This window comes from Salmo salar, chromosome ssa11 (genome assembly GCF_905237065.1).
Source record: "Salmo salar chromosome ssa11, Ssal_v3.1, whole genome shotgun sequence".
NCBI lineage: Eukaryota > Metazoa > Chordata > Actinopteri > Salmoniformes > Salmonidae > Salmo > Salmo salar.
In genome coordinates this window covers 74,240,259-74,263,938 of record NC_059452.1, presented here as the reverse complement: position 1 = coordinate 74,263,938, position 23,680 = coordinate 74,240,259, and the positions used below count along the sequence as shown (strand labels likewise).

The following is a 23,680-nucleotide window of genomic DNA, read 5'->3' as shown; positions in this document are numbered from 1 at the left end:
CTTTGACGTTTAATAACACTGCTAGCTTAGGTTAACTGTTTTGAACTCCAAGCACAGATATGACACATGACAATGTATTTGCTTTGGCATTAATCATGCAAACACATATATTTTTTAATGTGGCACGGTGTCAAGTGAGATTCAAACCTATGATCTTCTGTTCTCTAGCCTTGGAATTAGTCCACGAGGATGGAGCTAGTACGCCATGTTTCTTTTTTTTACTCATGCGAAACTGTTCAGTTTAGTCTATTCAAACAGACCCCATTTCAAAGGAAACAAGCACTCATTAAATCAGGTGTGGCCAATGAGTGGCGCGGCCAACACACCTAACACACTCAACAATATAGAGGATAGAAAAAGTTTTGTTGATGCTGAGAACGGAATGTATATGTTTTTAAATAACATTAGTAACGTTCAAAGAACGTGGTTTTTATGGATTTTTTAAATATTTTTTAATGTTCTGAGAACATGACTTTTTAAATGGAAACATGAGGAAACCTGTAGAAAATGTTATGCTGAAGTACGGAAATTTCCACTATTGGAGAACATTCCCAATGTCAAACCAGTTGGAGAACGTTCCTAGAACATTACCCAAATTTAAATGAGATGCCACCATGTTTGAACTTTTAGGAACCGTTCTGTTAAAGTAATGGAATACCAAGAAAATGTTTGTTTTGTCAAGTTCCTTAAATGTGCTGAGAATTTTCCAAAGCCAAACAGCTATCCTGCACCATTCTCAGAAATTTGTGGGAAGGATGTATGCTAAATAACCATAGTACAACCATACTCTCACCAAGCTCTAAGAAATATGGTTCTCAAAATATTATGTGCTAGCTGGGTACTAACCTAAATGACAGAGTGAAAAGAAGGAAGCCTGTACATAATGACAATATTCCAAAGCATGCATCCTGTTAGCAGTAAAGCACTAAAGTAATATTGCAAAAAACATTACAAATAAATACATTTTTTGTCCTGAATACAAAGAGCTATGTTTGGGGCAAATCCAAAACATCACTGAGTACCACTCTTCATATTTTCAAGCATGGTGTTGGCTGCGTCATGTTATGGGTATACTTGTCATCAGCAAGGACTAGGGAGTTTTTTAAGATAAAAAGAAACTGAATAGAGCTAAGCACAGGCAAAATCCTAGAGGGAAAAACCCGGTCAAGTCTGCTTTCCAACAGACACTAGGAGACAAATTCAACTTTCAGCGGAATAGTAACTTTAAACACAAGGCCAAATATACACTGGAGTTGCTTACCAAGACAACATTGAATGTTCCTGAGTGGCCTAGTTACAATTTTGATTGAAAGGTAGACTCCGCTAAATGACTTTGCCATGAGCAGCACCGCAGATATTGCGATGAGCAAGATGCAAGGCTTCACTCTCACACAGTATCTGTGCATGTGCAGGCTTCGCTTCACGCTGTTACTGCGTGGTAGGCATGGGACCAAAATGGCTGAGAAGTTTAGCCACGTGCTTCAACGCTCTTAGTTGTTGCTGTTTACTCTTTACACCTACGTAATATCTTTGAGTCTACCTTTAAATTGTCTTAAATCTATGGCAATACTTAAATGGCTGTCTAGCAATGATCAAAAACCAACTTGACAGCTTGAAAAAGAATAATGGGCAAATATTGTACAATCCAGGTGTGCAAAGCTCATAGACTTAACCCAAAAGGACTCGCAGCTGTAATCGCTGCCAAGGTGATTCTAACATGTATTGACTCGGGGTTGAATACTTATCTAATCAACATATATTAGTGTTTTACTGTGTTAGAAGTTTTCTCCCACTCTGACAGAGTATTTTGTGTAGGTCGTTGACATATGACAATTCAATCCATTTTAATCCCACTTTGCAACACAACAAAATGTGGAAAAAGTCAAGTGTTGTTATTACTGTCAGAAGGCACTGTGTGTATATATATTTATTATATATTATAATATCAAGCTCACAGTGAGCCTATGGTAAAAGCATTGATGTAGTGCTATTTAAATCCACGGCCCATACCAACACATTCACATATTATGATTCTCTTTGAAATCAGTATTACTCAGACAGATAAACAGATGCCGGACTCCACATTTCACGAACCATGGTTACATAATTTATGACAAAACTGCACAGCAATCCTATATTCATAGGATTGATATGCAACTTTTCAGTGATATGCCCCTATGATATGCAACTTTTCAGGGAACTTAGGAACCAATATACACAAGCAGTTAGGAAAATTAAGGCTAGCTTTTTCAAACAGAAATTTGCATCCTGTAGCACAAACTCAAAAAAGTTCTGGGACACTGTAAAGTCCATGGAGAATAAGAGCACCTCCTCCCAGCTGCCCACTGTACTGAGGCTAGGAAACACTGTCATCACCGATAAATCCACGATAATTGAGAATTTCAATAAGCATTTTTCTACGGCTGGCCATGCTTTCTACCTGGCTACCCCTACCCCGGTCAACTGCCCTGCACCCCCTACAGCAACTCACCCAAGCCTCCCCATTTCTCCTTCACCCAAATCCAGATAGCTGATGTTCTGAAAGAACTGCAAAATCTGGACCCCTACAAATCAGCCGGGCTAGACAATCTGGACCCTCTCTTTCTAAAATGATCTGCCGAAATTGTTGCAGCCCCTATTACTAGCCTGTTCAACCTCTCTTTCGTATCGTTTGAGATCCCCAAAGATTGGAAAGCTGCCGCGGTCATCCCCCTCTTCAAAAGGGGAGACACTCTAGACCCAAACTGCTACAGACCTATCCTGCCCTGCCTTTCTAAGGTCTTCGAAAGCCAAGTTAACAAACGGATCACCGACCATTTCGAGTACCTTCTCCACTATGCAATCTGGCTTCTGAGCTGGTCATGGGTGCACCTCAGCCACGCTCAAGGTCCTAAACGATATCATAACTGCCATCGATAAGAGACAGTACTGTGTAGCCGTATTCATCGACCTGGCCAAGGCTTTCGACTTTGTCAATCACCACATTCTTATCGGCAGACTCAACAGCCTTGGTTGATCAAATGACTGCCTCGCCCGGTTCACCAACTACTTCTCCGATAGTTCAGTGTGTCAAATCGGAGGGCCTGTTGTCTGGACCTCTGGCAGTCTCTATGGGGGTGCCACAGGGTTCAATTCTCATGCCGACTCTCTTCTCTGTATACATCAATGATGTCGCTCTTGCTACTGATGTTTCTCTGATCCACCTCTACACAGACGACACCATTCTGTATACTTCTGGCCCTTCTTTGGACACTGCTAACTAACCTCCAGATGAGCTTCAATGCCATACAACTCTCCTTCCGTGGCCTCCAACTGCTCTTAAATGCAAGTAAAACTAAATGCATGCTCTTCAACCGATCGCTGCCCACACCTGCCCGCCCGTCCAGCATCACTACTCTGGACGGTTCTGACCTAGAATATGTGGACAACTACAAATACCTAGGTGTCTGGTTAGACTGTAAACTCTCCTTCCAGACCCAGATTAAGCATCTCCAATCCAAAATTAAATCTAGAACCGGCTTCCTATTTCGCAACAAAGCATCCTTCACTCATGCTGCCAAACATACCTTCATAAAACTGACTATCCTACTGATACTTGACTTCGGCGATGTCATTTACAAAACAGCCCCTAACACTCTACTCAACAAATTCGATGCAGTCTATCACAGTGCCATCCATTTTGTCACCAAAGCCCCATATACTACCCACTGCGAACTCTACGCTCTCGTTGGCTGGCCCTCGCTTCATACTCGTCGCCACACCCACTGGCTCCAGGTCATCTACAAGTCTTTGCTAGGTAAAGCCCCGCCTTATCTCATTTCACTGCTCACCATAGCAGCGCCCACCCGCAGCACGAGATCCAGCAGGTATATTTCACTTGTAACCCCCAAAGCCAATTCCTCATTTGGCCGCCTTTCCTTCCAGTTCTCTGCTGCCAATGACTGGAACGAACTGCAAAAATCACTGAAGCTGGAGACTCATCTCCCTCACTAACTTCAAGCACCAGCTGTCAGAGCAGCTCACAGATCATTGCACCTGCACATAGCCTATCTGTAAATAGCCCATCCAACTACCTCATCCCCATACTGTATTTATTTATTTGTTTATTTTGCTCCTTTGCACCCCAGTATCTCTACTTGCACATTAATCTTCTGCACATCTATCACTCCAGTGTTTAATTGCTATATCGTAATTACCTTGCCACTATGGCCTATTTTATTGCCTTACCTCCCTTATCTTACCTCATTTGCACACTGTATATATACTTTTTTCCCCCTACTGTATTATTGACTCTGTTTGTTTATTCCATGTGTAACTCTGTGTTGTTGTATGTGTCGAACTGCTTTGTTTTATCTTGGCCAGGTCGCAGTTGTAAATGAGAACTTGTTCTTGCCTACCTGGTTAAATAAAGGTGAAATAAATAAAATAAAAATATTTATGTTAACCCTTTACGCTTGTGGGAATTGGCCTATATGGATATGACTTTCTGTTTCTTAAAGAAGAAATAAGAAATGCATAACCATGGTAGCAATTGAAAGGGAACAGTTTGGAGATGATGCAAAATTGATTAGACTGAAGCTGATGACACAACCGTTCACCTGTCACAAGACTGACTGTGCATTTTATATTTACTGTGCTTTTCACTGCATTTGTTGTTAATGAAATTTGAAAATACTCTGGATCCATTCAGTAGCATGATAAGAATATTCCTGGAAAATGTGTTGTAGGTGCAACATAAGACAACAAAAATTACAAGGGTTTGAGTGAAAGGACTAACTGATGTCTACAAGTGGCCACACCTCTCCAAAGTGTGCACATTCCTTAAATAATTTCAATGCACTTTTATGACTCAACTATAAGGGGCTTTTTTGAGCTCTCCTAGCTGTGCTGTTGAGGAACTACAGCAAGCACTCTTGTAGTTGTTTTGAACACCCAGCCATCACACAATTACTGTTGTTTACGCAATCCAAAAACGGTCCATTATAAATCACAATCTAGGTCAGGCGGGCATCATTTGAAAGCTTGTTCTATTGTCAACATGACTAGCTAAGTTTTATAGAAAATGTTATTATAGTGTTAGGTTTTCACAAGGCAATTCAGGTAAACACATCATTTTGGTGCCTATAGAGTGCATTCAGGTGCATGTGCTGCAGCTAATTTTCTTCACAGTAGACAAACAGGCTCATTCTCTTCAGAATAACCCAGGGTGTGACGCCATGTCATCTTGTAACTGTACGTCAAACAGTAATCATAAACATTGGCACTTTATGTGATATGAGTTTTATGATATGGAAATGTGGAGTGTACATTTGGAGTCACGGGTGTTTGACTCGCTTGTATGACATCAAAGCAGTATTTATTATAATCCTCAACATCTCATCTTTCAAAATACATTGATCCCTTTTAATTTACAGCATTTCCCTCACTCAGTCAAATGTTTAGGGAAAGTTGCCCAAATAGCGGGGGGGAATCTTCTTGTCGCAAGCAGTGCTCATGTTCAAACCATACAGCATGAAGTCTGATATCATGTATAGCATATTACGGTACAGCCACTGCGTTCCAATTTAAACATTTATCATTGCATTGGCCAAATAGGGCATTTCCAACGGGTACGAGTGTAAAGGACTACCAAGAGAACGTGTAAATCAGCTAGCTTTCCTTTACTGGGGTTAAGCCTCTAGTTAAAATTCCAGGCATGACGACAGTAAAATGAATTGAGACAATTCGTACATTAACCTCTAAAATCCAGTCGGCAATCAATTTTCAAATTATGTACAGGACAACAATCCTGTCCCCATGAGTAGGGCAGACGTATCGCATATCTCAGCTGAAATGACAGAACGTGAGACAGGTTGAAGAGGATAATTCCTTGGCTCCCATGAAGCTTGGAAAGTGGCTACTGAGACCAGTGACAAACATAATCCAGAAGTAAACTCTGACGTTATAAGGGACCCCGAAGGTGGTGCACCTCTCCACGGAATACAAAAGAAGGCAGCCAAACATCAATGCTGGCCTTCATTCAAACAATCCGGAATCAACAAACACCCAAGCGGCCCAGGGTACCAAGCTCCCCATCAGAGTCTGGAGTTCGGTCACCTGCAGAAATAACGGCTGATACGGAGGATGTACACTACCATTCAAAAGTTTGGGGTCACTTCGAAATGTCCTTGTTTTTGAAAGAAAGCAATTTTTTTTTTTTTGTCCATTTAAAATAACATCAAATTGATCAGAAATACAGTGTAGACATTGTTAATGTTGTAAATGACTATTGTAGCTGGAAACGGCAGATTTTTTTTTAATGGAATATCTATATAGGCATACAGAGGCCTATTATCAGCAACCATCACTCCTGTGTTCCAATGGCACATTTTGTTAGCTAATCCAAGCTTATCATTTTAAAAGGCTAATTGATCATTAGAAAACCCTTTTGCAATTATGTTAGCACAGCTGAAAACGGTTGTACTGATTTTAAAGAAGCAATAAAACTGTCCTTTAGACTAGTTGAGTATCTGGAGCATCAGCATTTGTCGGTTTGATAACAGGCTCAAAATGGCCAGAAACAAATAACCTTCTTCTGAAACTCATCAGTCTATTCTTGTTCTGAGAAATGAAGGCTATTCCATGTGAGAAATTGCCAAGAAACTGAAGATCTTGTACAATGCTGTGTACTACTCCCTTCACAGAACAGCGCAAACTGGCTCTAACCAGAATAGAAAGAGGAGTGGAAGGCCCCGGTGCACAACTGAGCAAGAGGACAAGTGCGTTACAGTGTCTAGTTTGAGAAACGGACGCCTCACAAGTCCTCGACTGGCAGCTTCATTAAATAGTACCCGCAAAACACCAGTCTCAATGTCAACAGTGAAGCGGCGACTCCGGAATGCTGGCCTTCTAGGTAGAGTTCCGCTTTCCAGTGTCTGGCAAAAGAACACAATCTTAATCTTTTATTTTTATTGGCCAGTCTGAGATATGTCTTTTTCTTTGCAACTCTTGTCAGCTACTGACAAAGTGGATACTAGGAAATTTCAATGTAAGCCAAGACGGAAAACCTCTGGAGGCAGATGACAGAACAGGATCTTTCCTTGCAAAAAGCACTGAAGTCTGGTCTGAATGATGACGGACGTATATTTACAGCACTGAGAAATAAGGCGGTAAGGAATTAAAAAAAAAAAAAAAAAAAAAAAGCAAAAGTGGAGTTATTTTTAAGAGTGATCAATGATGGAAAAGGCAAACTAACAGGGGAGGAGCTGAATTATCCTGAATTAAAGGTTAATGGGATTCTAATTCAAGACGCCGATTTCATATCCACCATCTTTAACAATTTTTTTGTTGACTCTGTCAGAGAACTGGCTCAAAGATTTTCAACCAAGACCACAGTTCTCACTCTCATAGATAGTAATAAACCAATATTCAGAATTCCTGAAGTCTCAGCGTCAGCAGTGGACAGTATTATTAGCTTCTTTAGGAGCTCTAGAACAAAATATGTATTTGGTCTAGACACTTTATTCCCCTATTGTACTAGATGTCCATCAAATATGGGTTCTTCGCCGGTGCTTGGAAGTCTGTTGCAGTGATACCGGTTTTTAAAATCTGGTGACCTAACACTGGTGGAAAATTACCGACCTACAAGCATTCTTCCAGTGCTATCAAAAGTAGCTGAAAGTTGGGTGGCTGATCATCTGACTGATCACCTCATTCAGGGCAACTCCATTCATCAAATGCAATTTGGATACAGAACTTACCATTCTACCGAAACAGACAATTGCTCTTTTCTGGGTTGCATTAAATCTAAACTGAACATAGGTGGTGAGGTCGGCACAGTCTTTTTGGATTTTAAAGACCTTTGATACTGTGAATCATGAGGTCCTCCTATCCAACTATCCTCCCTTAATGGATAGTTATTAGTTGGCTGTATTCCTATCTGACAAACAGAAGTCAATGGCTGCCTTTGGGGGACACTCAGTCGGACTCAATTTACTATAACATTGGGGTCCCACAAGGGTCAATATTAGGCCCCCTTCTCTTTACCATCTATATAAATGATCTTCCACTTGCTTGCCCACAAGTTAACATGCAGACGATACATTTCTATATGTACACTCAAAAAATAGACAACTAGTTGTTAACTGAAGCTATGGTACATGTTTCTAAATGGATTACTAATTATTGCCTGCATTTAAATATCGACAAGATTGTTTATGTACTTCTCTAAGTAATCCATTGATTTTTCCCAATGAGCTGTTCTTGTTCATGGGGAGAATCTGAAAGTTGTGTCTAACTTCATGTATCTTGGTGTCATTTTGGACTCCAACTTGACAATTTTAAGAAACGTGAAGGTGGTTAACACGGTCAAGTTTGGATTATCCAACTTCAGGTTTATAAGACCTTTCCTTCCTCAGCCTTGTGTTTAAGATCCTGCATGGTCTTGTCCCTCCACCCCTATGCCGGCATAGGGGATTGCGTTGTCCTATTTTGACTCAGTAAAATCGGTCAATGCAATGCCCATGGACTTGAGAAGCTGCACTGATTATTGTAGTTTTCAATTTAAATTGAAACATGGCTCAAATCTATCCAAACCTGTACACGAGTTATCTGTGGTTCCTCATATGTAAGACGACAGTTGATGATAGTGTTGTTGTTGTTAGAATGATATATTATTGGATGTAATGTATTTGTATTTTGTATTGTTTTAGTGAGTATTGGTATAGTGTGCTGTGTAAAGGCACTTACCTGCCCAGGGACTACGGGTGCACATTAGCTTTTGGCTAACCCCAGCACATTTACATGGATGTTGTGATATTGATGTTGATTAATATGCATCGTCCCCCGAAGATAATTTAGTGTTTTTCATTTTGGAGGCCTGCCTACTGCAATGTGAGCACTGGGCTGGTAACCCAACGCCACGGAACCCATAAATCACAGTGACACTTCTGGGTAGGGACGCTATTTATACCAGGATGGAGAAATGAAATGAAGGCATAGCCGTAAATCAAGATGAACGACTAGAACACTATATTTCAGAGACAGAAAATAAATTGTGAATGTTTTTATGCCACCCAGCTCTCGTATCTTCCACACTGCTCCTCTGAAGGCAGCCTTTTACTCATAGATTTAGAATATTGACGTTGATCATCAATATTTAATTTACAAAACTAACATGATGGGAAATATGATGAGACCTGACTTGTGTGTGCGTGCATTCTGCAGGAGATTTGTTCGGTCGGCTCATGAAGGAGGACCCATCCACTATTAGAGGAGCAGAAGCTTTAATGCTGGGAGAGTTGCTCACACTACCTCAGAACTTTGGGTAATAAACACTACAACAATAGCCCTTTGAACCCTTTTACGTATATAGAACAGGGTGAAACATCTAGAGAAGCACACACAACTAGCTTTTATCATTGTTTACACTGAATGTACAACATTTTTTAAACACCTTCCTAATATTGCCCTCAGAACAGCAATTTGTTGGGGAAATGGACTCTACAAGGTGTCGGAAGCGTTCCACAGAGATGCTGGCCCATGTTGACTCCAATGCTCACAGTTGTGCCAAGTTGGCTGGATGTCCTTTGGGTGGTAGACCATTCTTGAAACACACGGGGAAACTGTTGAGTGTGAAAAACCCAACAGCATTGCAGTTCGTGACCCCTTGACTTTTTCCGCCGACATCGCCCTTTTGCATCTGTGGTGAATGGTAGCAGAGCCAGAGCGGTATTTGTCAGATCATGCGACATCCCAAAAATTGGTCTTCTCACAAAAAGCGTCCAAACGGTAGCGTCCAAACGGTTTGGCCTACAAACCAATCGATTGAATGCTGAGACTCTCATTAGCACAGTGGTGCGCTCCATTTTTGGTAGTGGAAGTATACAGTGCATTTTGAAAGTATTTAGACCCCTTGACTTTTTACAAAAAAAAGACGTTACAGCCTTTATTTCCCCCCAAAAATTGCATCAATCTACACACAATACCCCATAATGACAAAGCAAAAACGTTTTTTTTTTTTTTTGTTGCTAATTTATAAAAACTTTAATTGAAATATCACATTTACCTAAGTATTCAGACCCTTTACTCAGTACTTTGTTGAAGCACCTTTGGCAACGATTACAGCCTTACGTTTTCTCTCCAGAGATGTTCAATCGGGTTCAAGTCCCGGCTCTGGCTGTGCCACTTAAGGACATTCAGAGACTTGTCCCAAAGCCACTCCTGCGTTTACTTGGCTGTGTGCTTAGGGTCGTTGTCCTGTTGGAAGGTGAACCTTCACCCCAGTCTGAGGTCCTGAGCACTCTGGAGCAGGTTTTCATCAAGGATCGCTCTGTTCATCTTTCCCTCGAACCTGATTAGTCGCCCAGTCCCTGCCTCTGTTAAACATCCCCATAGCAGGATGCTGCCACCACCATGCTTTACTGTAGGGATGTTGCCAGGTTTCCTCCAGACGTGACGCTTGGCATTCAGGTCAAAGAGTTGAATCTTGGTTTCATCAGACCAGAGAATTTTGTTTCTCATGGTCTGAGTCCTTTAGGTGCCTTTTAGCAAACTCCAAGCGGGCTATCATGTGCCTTTTTACTGAGGAGTGGCTTCCATCTAGCCACTGTACCAGACATGCCTGATTGGTGGAGTGCTGCAGAGATGCTTGTCCTTCAGTGTCAGTGACCATCGGGTTCTTGGTCAACCCCCTGACCAAGGCCCTTCTCCCCCAATTGCTTAGTTTGGCAGGGCGGCCAGCTCTACGAAGAGTCTTAGTGGTTCCAAACTTCTTCCATTTAAGAATGATGGAGGCCACTGTGTTCTTGGGGACCTTCAATGCTGTAATCAAGTTGTAGAAACATCTCAAGGATGATCAATGGAAACAGGATTTACCTGAGCTCAATTTCGAGTTTCATAGCAAAGGGTCTGAAAACGTATGTAAATAAGGATTTATTTTTAATACTTTTTAATATTTTTAATACATTTGCAAAAATAAAAATGTACTGTTTTCACTTGGTCATTATGGGGTATTGTGTGTAGATTGATGAGGAAACAAATGTATTTAATCAATTTTAGAATAAGGCTGTAACATAATACAATTTGAAAAAAGTCAAGGGGTCTGAATACTTTCCGAATGCACTGTATATGGAAATGTATACCATATATTAATCATTTTCAGTGGGCATGTTAGTCTGTTGTCTTTGTGTGTGACACTTGTGTAATAACTTTCCTCTGCACAGAAATATATTCCTTGGCGAGACCTTCTCGAGTTACATTAGTGTGCACAATGACAGCAGCCAGGTGGTCAAGGACATACTAGTAAAGGTACAATACAGATTTACATCAATCCAATGGAAACATCTTTCATCTCTGATGAATCCACTTGTCCTATTCACACTCCTTTAAGTGAAATCAGTCTTTTTTTTTTTTTTGGCATGTCTTACAGGCAGACCTGCAGACCAGCTCTCAGAGGTTAAACCTATCAGCGTCCAACAACGCAGTCACAGAGCTGAAGCCTGATTCCTGCATTGATGATGTCATCCACCATGAAGTCAAAGAGATTGGGACTCACATGTACGTTTTCTTTTCTGACATGGAGTCAATCTGGAATGACACCCTATTCGCCATATACTACCCAACTTTTGATCAGTGCTCTATATAATTCTGGGAAAAGGGTGTCACTCGAGACACAGCTATGGGGAAAATCTACATTAACACATCTGCAAAGATGCATAGGAGTTCATTTGAGTGCTAATATGCAAAGAATTTGTGTCTCTACTCCAGCTTGGTTTGTGCAGTCAGTTATACCACACAGGCCGGAGAGAAGCTGTACTTCAGGAAGTTCTTCAAATTTCAGGTGAGTTTCAAAGCAACCTTTATTTGAACTCTCCCATTCCCCCTCACTGAGTTATATTGGAAGAGCGGACCTCAACCCTGAACAATGTCACTGGTCCACGTCTGCTAAATAACTAAAAAGGCAATAGCACACAAGATTTGGCTTTCGACTACCGAACAATCTCACTACCTACTATCCTCAGTTTCAGACGGGATGTACTCTGAGTCACACAATGAAACTAAATCCAACTTCTCCAGTAATACTTTTTTGTATAAGATATACCGACTGTTTTGAATCAAATTTGTTGGCTCCTGGATTTAAGTATTTTCTGTTACCAGAGATAAATGGCTATGTTTTCTAATGTTGTGAAGGAAGATGGCTGAGTTTTTTTATGGCTGTTGAGTGGAGGAATCGTTTGAGAAATCATTTGAGATATTTGCATAATTTAGCTTGCAATGTATTCTCAATCAGGTTCTGAAGCCGCTCGACGTCAAAACCAAGTTCTACAATGCAGAGGTATGTTTGTTTCTCTTTCTCCCAGCTGCACTTACCTCACTGTTTTATTACCTGTACCAAAACAATGACAAATACAGTCATCCTACCAGCTTATTCAACTTTCCATCTTCCACCTTTGTCAACATGCTTTAGCTATCTTCACTCATACATAGTGACATCTTCTTTTCCATAAATTTCCACTATCAATTCAGCAATTGGTTTTTAATTTGACATTAAAATAGTTTGCTGTATGTCATGTTTCATTCCATGGTCAGGCATTTTCCATTGGTGACGCATATAGTAAAATGTGCTTATATTCTCTCATAGTAGTTTCATTCTCTAGAGCATCAGATGTATTGTCACTTTCATTTGACATGTAACCTTCATTTGTTTGTCTCTTGTGTTTTTATTTTCTCCATTAGAGTGACCTCAGTTCCGTGGTAATAGTTTTTTTTCTGTTTTCATTGCTCTTAACCCTCGCTTTCTTAATCATTTTTGTTGCAGCAATGTCTGTCTGTCTGTCTTTTTCTGTAGCCAATGAGCAAGAGAAAAGGCAAAATAATTAAAAGGCATGCATGGACGTTAACACGCTAGCTTTCAATGTGTTGAGGAAACATTTCTGAAAACTCCATAACGATATTGTGGGGAATAAAAGTCTGTAGGAAATCTCAATGGTACATTAGCCTGGCTGATGTGAGGGAGACCTGTGACACACTGCTCTGGACAAGAGCCCGTTGATGGTACAATATTTGCGCAGAAATTGGCTTGAGCTTTGATTGGTTCTCTCTCTGAGTTGAGACCTTAAGTTGTTTGGATTTCAAAATCCAACAGTTGTATTGGAAGGGGGCAGCGATCGGGAGCTGTGTGGGGCTGTCCATGTGGGTGTTTGAGTGAGAAAGACATGGAGAAAATGCACAGGCCCCTTCAATATCAACGCATCATGCCGACATCAAAAGAGCCTTTCCAGACTGTGAAGTCAGGAAGATTTCAAGTTTGGTTTCAGCCAGACTAGAGAGCTATTACTTTTCGCAAGGAAATCACAGGTATCGTGCTGCGTTAATAAAGGTCCATGAAATGCTTTTTCCACTGTTTTGCCGTTGCTCTAACTTTTCCTCTTCGATGCTTTTTCCCTCTTGCTAACTCATCTCTCACAGGACTTTCTCAGCCCTAGACAAAATTGGTGTAGGGCTGTGAAATATCACCCTATTCCCTATATAGTTCACTACTTAGGGCTCTGGTCAAAAGTAGTGCACTATAGGGAATATGGTGCTATTTCAGACAAAGCCTAGGTCTGAATGATTGTAGTGGGGTTTCCATTTCTACAGTTCTTTTGAAGGATTGGATTCAGAATGTAGATTTGAATGATATCTCTGATGTAAAGGGCTGTACATTTTAATGATGTTTGTGGAGTTGGTGATTTATGAATCTGATTTGTAAATGTATATGTTTATTTCACTCTTTAACTGAAAGAAACTCTTTCAAGAGTCCAAATAGATCTGATCAAGTGAAACATTGTTCACGTAAAGCTATGGCCAAAAATAGCTGCACTACATGGGGTATAAGGTGCTATTTGAGATGTGTCAGATCTGAGGGTTTGGGTTGGCTGGATGACTGGTCAGGCTCGGCATGGGAGATGGGAAGTAGAGGTGCTCTGCTCTGTAACAATAACCCCAGTCTGGCAGAATGTTTCTGTCTGTGGTCCCTACTTAATCACTAGCCTTTGGATTAAAGGCATGAACTAATCTCGGAGCACTCCTCTGTTCAGTTCAGTACTAATCCACTCCTCAAAGGTAAACTGAGCAGACTTCTGTACTCCATTTGGGCCCCACTGGTTGATTTTTTTCATAGGACTGACAAAGAAACAAAAACCCTGTCTTACTGGGGTTCTAATGTGTAACATTTCAGACACATTCATACAGTATATGCCTAAATTATACAGGTACTTTGGTGTTTTCTAGATTCTACCTGTATAAATGACATGTATGCAGAAAAATGTGACACACACTAGGCCTAAATTAAATCTACAATATCCCCTTGAGTGGCCAATATAAATACATTGAAAGGGGATTGAAGTCGAAGTGCTGCCCAGTTAGATCCTTTGAGGTGTTCCTCTAGTTAGTATTAGCGTCTAACGTTAGCGCCGACCCCTGACCCCAGACAGACGAGGTGTTCCTGGAGGCCCAGATCCAGAACATCACCACGTCGTCCATGTTCATGGAGAAAGTGTCCCTGGAGTCCTCCATGATGTACAACGTCGCCGAGCTCAACACTGTGGAGACTGAGGACGAAGGGTAAGGGAGACGCACATCTCTCACTCACTCACACACACACACACACACACACACACACACACACTTTAGCTTTGTTTGGATTGTACAGTAAAAAGGCAGTAAAATAAAGAAGAAAAAGGGAACCAACAAGAGTTTCTAGTGTCAATACTTTTAGTGTTATTTTACAGCTTTTTTTGTTAAAACATTTAGAAAGTGGAAGCTGTATGACTTCTGATTTCGAAACTATGCTGCTTACAAAATACAGCATTCACTTGGCCAGGTTTTGTCAGTGTAGCTGAAGACGCCCCACTATATGTCAAAGGTAATAGGTTTTCAGTGTCAGCTCAGACTTCTCCACCCTTGCTGTGTTCCAGAACGTCTACATTTGGGAAGATGTCTTACTTGCAGCCCATGGACACGCGCCAGTACCTCTACTGTCTGAAGCCCAAGCCAGAGTTTGCAGAGAAGGCAGGCGTCATCAAGGGCGTGACGGTGATCGGCAAACTGGACATTGTGTGGAAGACCAACTTAGGAGAAAGAGGAAGGCTGCAGACAAGCCAGCTACAGAGAATGGTACCAGTACATTATCAGTTACAGTATATGATTCCTAGTCACAGTATACAGTATGGTTGTTGCATAACAGGACATTCTCAGTCTCAATGCTGTGTTTGTCTTTGTGGTCATTTGTTGAGTGGTGGTGGTGATGATGTTGGGTGTTGATGCTGTCATTGTTCTTGTCAGTCATACCTGGGCTGTTGCCAAATGTTACTCATTGGAGAATTACAATGAAAATAGCATAGCTCAAGATGATGATTGTATTCGCAGCATTGACGAAAGCTCAGCCTTCAACACCATAGTACCCTCCAAGCTCATTAAGCTTGGGGCCCTAGGCCTGAACCCCGCCCTGTGCAACTGGGTCCTGGACTTTCTGACGGGCCGCGCCCAGTTGCTGATCCTGCCCCACAAGGGTGTGTGCTCAGGCTCCTCCTGTACTCCCTGTTCACCCATGACTACGTGGCAACGCAGGCCTCCAACTCAATCATTAGGTTTGCAGACGACACAACATTAGTAGGCCTGATTACCAAAAATGATGAGACCGCTACAGGGAGGAGGTGAGGGCCCTGGCGGAGTGGTGCCAGGAAAATAACCTCTCCCTCAACGTCAACAAATCAAAGGAGCTGATCGTGGACTACAGGAAACAGGAGAGGGAGCACGCCCCTATTCACATCAACGAGACCACAGTGGAGAAGGCGAAAAGCTTCAAGTTCCTCGGCGTACACAGACCGTGTGGTGAAGAAGGCGCAACAGCGCCTTTTCAACCTCAGGAGGCAGATGAAATTTGGCTTGGCTTCTAAGACCCTCACAAACTTTTACAGCTGCACAATTGAGAGCATCCTGTCGGGCTATATTACCACCTGGTATGGCAACTGCACCCTCAGGGCTTTCCAGAGGGTGGTGCGGTCTGCCCAACGCATCACCGGGGGCACATTGCCTGCCCGACAGCACCCAATGTCACAGTAAGGCCAAAAAGATCATCAAGGAGATCAACCACCCGACCCACAGCCTGTTCACCCCTCTACCATCCAGAAGGTGAGGTCAGTACAGGTGCATCAACGCCGGGACTGAGAGACTGAAAAACAGCTTCTATCTCAAGGCCTTCAGACTGTTAAATAGCCATCACTAGCCGGCTACCACCTGGTTACTCAACGCTGCACGTTAGAGGCTGCTGCCCTATATACACATTTAACTTTTATTTAACTAGGCAAGTCAGTTAAGAACAAATTCTTATTTACAATGATGGCCTACCGGAAAACAGTGGGTTAACTGCCTTGTTCAGGGGCAGAACGACAGATTTTTACCTTGTCAGCTCGGGGATTCGATCCAGCAACCTTTCGGTTACTGGCCCAACGCTCTAACCACTGGGCTACCTGCCACACCTAAACATGGAATCACTGGTCACTTTAATAATGTTTACATACTGTTTTACTAATTTCATATGTATATACTGTATTCTATCCTACTATCTTTTAGTCAATGCCACTCTGACATTGCTCGTCCTAATATTTTATATATTTCTTAATTTCATTATTTTAATTTAGATTTGTGTGTGGTAAATTGTTATATACTACTGCTCTGTTGGAGCTAGGAACGCAAGCATGTCGCTACACCCGCAATAACATCTGCTAAATATGTGTATGTGACCAATAAAATTTGATTTGATTTGAATTTATTCTCAGTTGAGTAATGCAGTCATTCTACACGGTTTCCAAATTGGTTTACAAATGCATCACAAATTGCGTACCAACCAAACGACCACCCAAAAACACAAAAAGCGAAAAATTAACAAAATACAAAACACAGTGCAATCTAAAGTGGCCTAAACCATGGTCCCAGATGATGCCCTTCTTGTAAGCCTAACATGAAGAAAATCGGTCCAAAATTGTATGAGTTAAATCCGAAAAATGTATGTACCAACATTTCGGTCTGTCGACCTTCATCAAGGTATTTTATTTCCCCTCTTGTCGCCGCCAGGCTCCAGGTTATGGAGACGTCAGGCTATCACTGGAGATGATCCCAGACACTGTCAACCTAGAGGAACCCTTCGACATAACCTGTAAAATCACCAACTGCAGGTATAGTCATACAGACTCTTCAAATATTATTGTACACCAGGGTTGGGGTATGTAGCGTTTCAATTCAGTTGACTGAATTCAATTTAAATGAATTGAAATGGAATTGACCTCAACTCTGCTATACGCATGTACTGATCTTTATATGCTTTAGTCAACTCCCCTGTCTGTCATCGTCATGCCATTTCATTCATGTACAAGAAGGAATGACAACCGATTAGTCAGATGGCTTGGTTAAAGAACATACCGATGTGTAACCAGGCTGGATATGTGTGTGTTGTTGCAGTGAGAGGACCATGGACCTGGTGCTGGAGATGTGTAACACCTGCTCCATCCATTGGTGTGGTGTATCAGGGAGACAGCTAGGCAAAGTCAGCCCCAGTGCCTCACTCGCTTTGCCCCTCAAACTCCTCTCCTCTGTCCAGGGACTGCAGGTATTTCGAAAGTTATTCACGTTATAATACTTGGTAACACTTAGGTTAAAGCAGAGAGGTATCAAGCTTTAATACTTGTCACAAGCATGTAATACAGTGTTGGTTTTGTCTTTTAACAAGGCTTATAATATGTTATGTCCCTCGATCCATAACATTTTCAACTGCCTCAAACTGTCTCTTATTTAGTGTGTGGTCATTGTGAGATGATTAAAAGATATTATAAGGCCATACCATTTTAATTACATGTTTAATGAATGCCCCACTTCACTTTTCCCCCAAAATAAAAATGGAATCTGGAAAATAAAAAGTTGCAATATTATAGCAAAGATTATAGCAAAAAGAATGTCCTCAAGCCTCCAGTAAAAAGAGAGACACAACTTCCTCACGGATTATGGCTGAAGTTTGCCTCCTTTTATCCTCCCCAAGAGGCTAAAATCTGTTGATTAGGTCGCTAGCTGTTGAACTAAGTTTGCTATAGTATTTTAGCAAGAAGGTCCACTTTTCAATGTTTTATTTACTCACTCGCCTTGACAATAAATCCGTTAAACATTCAATTGGCCTAAATGGGGTCATATATGCTCATGACAAGTTTTACAATGCATTATACCTGGATGCTTTTAGTGTTACCCACAAAGCATGTATGACCCTTTATGATGTCTTGTTATAGCCAAGGCTTATTATTATGTTACGTCTCACTTTGACTGTTAATAGTTAAAAATGTATTGCTGATAATAACCATAACTAATTACCATTTGCTTGTATTTCAGAGTATATCCGGCCTGAGACTAACCGACACATTTCTGAAGAGGACGTATGAATACGATGACATTGCACAGGTGTGTGTGGTCTGTCCATACATGAGCCGGGAGAGCTAAGACACTTCCAGACCCCAGCACTATAAATCTCAAATGGACCAACTTCCAAACTCTGCACCTATACTATCACCTTACAGTACACACCCCAAGGTTATCATGTTTTAACAGATGTTATATTTTTAATGTTTTCTTTGCAACAAAAAAATCTGGATTTTAAATGAATGTGCATTTAAATGTGAATAAAAGCGTTAATTTAATCCATGGTTTGTTGTGCTTTCATTAGAAAAACATGTATTGTGCACTATATACAGTGCCTTCGGCAAGTATTCAGACCCCTTGGCTTTTTATTAGGTTACATCCGTATTCAAAAATTGTATTTTTTTCCCTCATCAATCTACACACAATACCACATAATGACAAAGCAAAAAAATATATTTAGACATTTTTGCTAATTTATTAAAAAATGTAAAACAAATATCACATTTACATAAGTATTCAGACCTTTTACTCAGCACTTTTTTTTAAGCACTTTTGGCAGTGATTACAGCCTTGAGTCTTCTTGGGTATGATGCGACAAGCTTCGTACAGCTGTATTTGGGGAGTTTCTCCCATTCTTCTCTGCAGATCCTCTCAAGCTCTGTCAGGTTGGATGGGGAGCATTGCTGCACAGCTATTTTCTGTTCTCTCCAGAGATGTTCAATCAGGTTCAAGTCCAGGCTCTGGCTGGGCCACTCAAGGACATTCAGAGACTTGTCCCGAAGCCACTCCTGCGTTGTATTGGCTGTGTGCTTCGGGTCGAACCTTTGCCCCAGTCTGAGGTCCTGCGTGCTCTGGAGCAGGTTTTCATCGAGGATCTCTCTGTACTTTGCTCCGTTCATCTTTCCCTCGATCCTTACTAGTCTCCCAGTACCTTCCACTGAAAAACACCCCCACAGCTTGATGCTGCCACCACCATGCTTCACCGTAGGGATGGTGCCAGGTTTCCTCCAGACGTGATGTTTGGCATTCAGGCCGAAGAGTTGAATCTTGGTTTCATCAGACCAGAGAATCTTGTTTCTCATGGTCTGAGAATCCTTTAGGTGCCTTCTGGCAAACTTCAGGCGGGTTGTTATGTGCCTTTTACAGAGGAGTAGCTTCTGTCTGGCCACTCGACCATAAAGGCCTGATTGGTGGAGTGCTGCAGAGATGGTTGTCCTTCTGGAAGGTTCTCCCATCTCCATAGAGGAACTCTAGAGCTCTGTCAGAGTGACCATTGGGTTCTTGGTCACCTCCCTGACCAAGGCCCTTCTTCCCCCGATGGCTCAGTTTGGCAAGGCAGCCAGCTCTAGGAAGAGTCTTGGTGGTACCAAATTTCTTCCATTTAAGAAGATGTGTTCCGTGTTCTTGGAGACCTTCAATGGTGCAGAAATGTTTTGGTGCCCTTTCCCAGAACTACTCATTCAAGGGTTTTTCATAATTTTTACTATTTCCTACATTGTAGAATAATAGTGAACACATCAAAACTAGGAAATAACACATATGGAATCATGTACAGTCGTGGCCAAAAGTTGAGAATGACACAAATATTAATTTTCACAAAGTCTGCTGCCTCAGTTTATATGATGGGAATTTGCATATACTCCAGTGTTATGAAGAGTGATCAGATGAATTGCAATTAATTGCAAAGTCCCTCTTTGCCATGGAAATGAACTGAATCCCCAAAAAACATTTCCACTGCATTTCAGCCAAGCCACAAAAGGACCAGCTGACATCATGTCAGTGACTCTCTCATTAACACAGGTGTGAGTGTTGACAAGGACAAAGCTGGAGATCACTTTGTCATGCTGACTGAGTTCGAATAACAGACTGGAAGCTTCAAAAGGAGAGTGGGGATCATTGTTCTGGGAATCATTGTTCTTCCTCTGTCAATCATGGTTACCTGTAAGGAAACACGTGCCGTCATCATAGCTTTGCACAAAAAGGGCTTCACAGGCAAGGATATTGCCAGTAAGATTGCACCTAAATCAACCATTTATCAGATCATCAAGAACTTCAAGGAGAGCAGTTCAATTGTTGTAAAGAAGGCTTCAGGGCGCCCAAAAAAAGTCCAGCAAGCTCCAGGACCGTCTCCTAAAGTTGATTCAGCTGCGGGATCGGGGCACCACCAGTACAGCGCTTGCTCAGGAATGACAGCAGGCAGGTGTGAGTGCATCTGCACGCACAGTGAGGCGAAGGCTTTTGCAGGATGGCTTGGTGTCAAGAAGGGCAGCAAAGAAGCCAGTTCTCTCCAGGAAAAACATCAGGGACAGACTGATATTCTGCAAAAGGTACAGGAATTGGACTGCTGAGGACTGGGGTAAAGTAATTTTCTCTGATGAATCCCCTTTCCGATTGTTTGGGGCATCCGGAAAAAAGCTTGTCCGGAGAAGACAAGGTGAGCGCTACCATCATTCCTGTGTCATGCCAACAGTAAAGCATCCTGAGACCATTCATGTGTGGGGTTGCTTCTCAGCCAAGGGAGTGGGCTCACTCACAATTTTGCCTAAGAACACAGCCATGAATAAAGAATGGTACCAACACATCCTACGAGAGCAATTTCTCCCAACAATCCTTGAACAGTTTGGTGACGAACAATGCCTTTTCCAGCATGATGGAGCACCTTGCCATAAGGCAAAAGTGATAACTAAGTGGCTCGGGGAACAAAACATCAATATTTTGGGTCCATGGCCAGGAAACTCCCCAGACCTTAATCCAATTGAGAACTTGTGGTCAATCCTCAAGAGGCGGGTGGACCCCACAAATTCTGACAAACTCCAAGCATTGATTATGCAAGAATGGGCTGCCATCAGTCAGGATGTGGCCCAGAAGTTAATTGACAGCATGCCAGGGCAGATTGCAGAGGTCTTGAAAAAGAAGGGTCAACACTGCAAATATTGACTCTTTGCATCAACTTCATGTAATTGTCAATAAAAGCCTTTGACACTTATGAAATGCTTGTAATTATACTTCAGTATTCCATAGTAACATCTGACAAAAATATCTAAAGACACTGAAGCAGCAAACTTTGTGGAAATGAATATTTGTGTCATTCTCAAAACTTTTGGCAACGACTATAGTAACCAAAAAAGTTTTAAACAAATCAAAATATATTTTATATTCTTTAAAGTAGCCACCCTTTGCCTTGACAGCTTTATACACTCTTGGCAGCTTTACACACTCAAGATACTGTACAAATCTGCCTCTGAAGCGATTTCATTATATGATTTCACAACAAGACTTAACAACTATCAATTGCAATACATTTTATTGAGACATATTTTTGGACAAAACATTATGCTGCTCTGTTTTACAAGCATATTCATTAGCTTGTCTCACACATATCAGATGGAATAGCATGCAAAATCAACAAGACTGAATGAGTCTTATACTAGCTTATCAACATTGCTTCAGCTATGTCAAATGAAACTGAATCAAAAGGGAAATGGCATTGACGTGTGTTTGCTATGGTTGTAAATACAGGGGTGTTGGGCTGCAGACACTATACATACTTTCAAGGACACTTTCATTTATCTTCAAATTAGCAGTCAGATAATTGCAATCGAAAGCAATGCTAGAATTCCACATGGTCAAGGCTTAGGGGCTTTGTTTGACCCAACAGCAACTATAGCAAAATATTTGGTACAAAAATAACGGTTTGAACATGGTAGAATAGAAAACAATGTAACCTTTCTGTCGTGTGTAACTGTCATGTAATCATGAAAAAAAGGATACGTGCTCCCTGTTCAAATACTTCACACATGCATCCTTTATCCCTTTCAGTCCTTCCTTAATAATCCTTTCCTCCTTTTCACTACATCCTTAATTCCTTCCTCCCTTTCACATCTTCCTTAATTCCTTTCTCCTTTCTCTAATCCCTTTTCGCACCTTTCTTAATTATTTTCTCCCTTTCACTCCTTCCTTAATTCCTTCATCCCTTTACTCTCATTCCTTAACTCCTTCCTCCATTTCTCCCCTTCCTTAATTCCTTCCTCCCTCTCACTCCTTCCTTCATTCTTTTCTCCCTTTCCCTCATCGAGGCAATTACTACAAGCAATAATAATAAATAAAATCCTGGGGCCAGTACTTGCAGGTGCAATGTTACAGAACGAATTAACATAGAACTGTATTGTGTAGACCAGGTACAATTGCCTGTCATGTAGAATAGGGAATTGTATCAGCTCTATTCATTTAATTTCTATCTGTTTTCCCCTCACCGAATACACCCCTGCATTCTCCTATGTACAATTCTGTTGGATCAGTGAAATCATTCAGAGGACCAAAGGATCTGTAATTCAGTATAGGAACAGGGCAATGGTTAGGACATTGTTACTACAGCACAATATACAAAAATAGTAAAACACAAATCCATTTGGAATAATACTTTTCTGATATTTCTTAATTTCTTGTTTCTCTCTCTTCTTTTTTTGTGTATTAGTATTATACTGTTAGACATTTACTGCGCTGCTGGAGCTAAAAACCAAGCATTTCGCTGCACCTGCTTTAACATCTGCTAATCTGTGTACGCTACAAATAAACTTTATTTATCTAGAACTGTGCATGATGATTGGTGGAAATGTATTTGAAACTAATTGGGTGTCTTGAATGTGTTTGAAACTCTGTTTCCTGATTGGGTATCATCTATACTGAACAAAAATATATACGACAATTTAATTGATTTTACTGAGTTACAGTTCATATGAGGAAATCGGTCAATTGAAATAAATTCATTAGGCCCTAATCTATGGATTTCACATGACTGGGAATACAGATATGCATCTGTTGGTCACATGTACCTTAAAAAAAATGGGCTTCACAATGGGCCTCAGGATCTCGTCACATTATTTTTGTGCATTCAAATTGGCATCTTAAAAATGCAATTGTGTTCGTTTTCCGTAGCTTATGTCTGCCAATACCATAACCCCACCGCCACCATGGAGGCCTCTGTTCACAATGTTGACATCAGCAAACCGCTCACCCACACGTTGCCATACACATGGTCTGCGGTTGTTAGGCCGATTGGACGTACTGCCAAATTCTCTAATACGACATTGGAGGTGGCTTATGGTAGAAAAATTAACATTAACTTCACTGGCAACAGCTCTGGTGGACATTCCTGCAGTCAGCATGCCAATTGCACGCTCCCTCAAAACTTGAGACATATGTGGCATTGTGTTGTGTGACAAAACTGCACGTTTTAGAGTGGCCTTTTATGGTCCCCAGC

General features: G+C 41.3%; 1 protein-coding gene across 4 annotated transcripts in view; it reads left to right on the top strand.

The window, feature by feature from the left end:
- Positions 1 to 18,698, top strand: part of LOC106563141 (trafficking protein particle complex subunit 13) — a 37,291-nt gene extending 18,593 nt beyond the window's left edge. For 3 of the 4 annotated variants that reach the window (XM_014128401.2, XM_014128402.2, XM_014128399.2), the window contains 11 exons: positions 9,205 to 9,304; positions 11,202 to 11,286; positions 11,408 to 11,535; positions 11,746 to 11,818; positions 12,269 to 12,313; positions 12,715 to 12,732; positions 14,450 to 14,583; positions 14,937 to 15,135; positions 17,095 to 17,195; positions 17,479 to 17,626; positions 18,394 to 18,698. In XM_014128401.2, coding sequence (XP_013983876.1) covers positions 9,205 to 9,304; positions 11,202 to 11,286; positions 11,408 to 11,535; positions 11,746 to 11,818; positions 12,269 to 12,313; positions 12,715 to 12,732; positions 14,450 to 14,583; positions 14,937 to 15,135; positions 17,095 to 17,195; positions 17,479 to 17,626; positions 18,394 to 18,501 — 1,139 coding nt within the window. In that variant the 3' untranslated portion in view covers positions 18,502 to 18,698. The remainder of the gene's footprint in view (positions 1 to 9,204; positions 9,305 to 11,201; positions 11,287 to 11,407; positions 11,536 to 11,745; positions 11,819 to 12,268; positions 12,314 to 12,714; positions 12,733 to 14,449; positions 14,584 to 14,936; positions 15,136 to 17,094; positions 17,196 to 17,478; positions 17,627 to 18,393) is intronic. The other variant, XM_014128400.2, reaches the window with a different exon arrangement.
- The last annotated feature ends 4,982 nt before the right edge of the window (positions 18,699 to 23,680 follow it).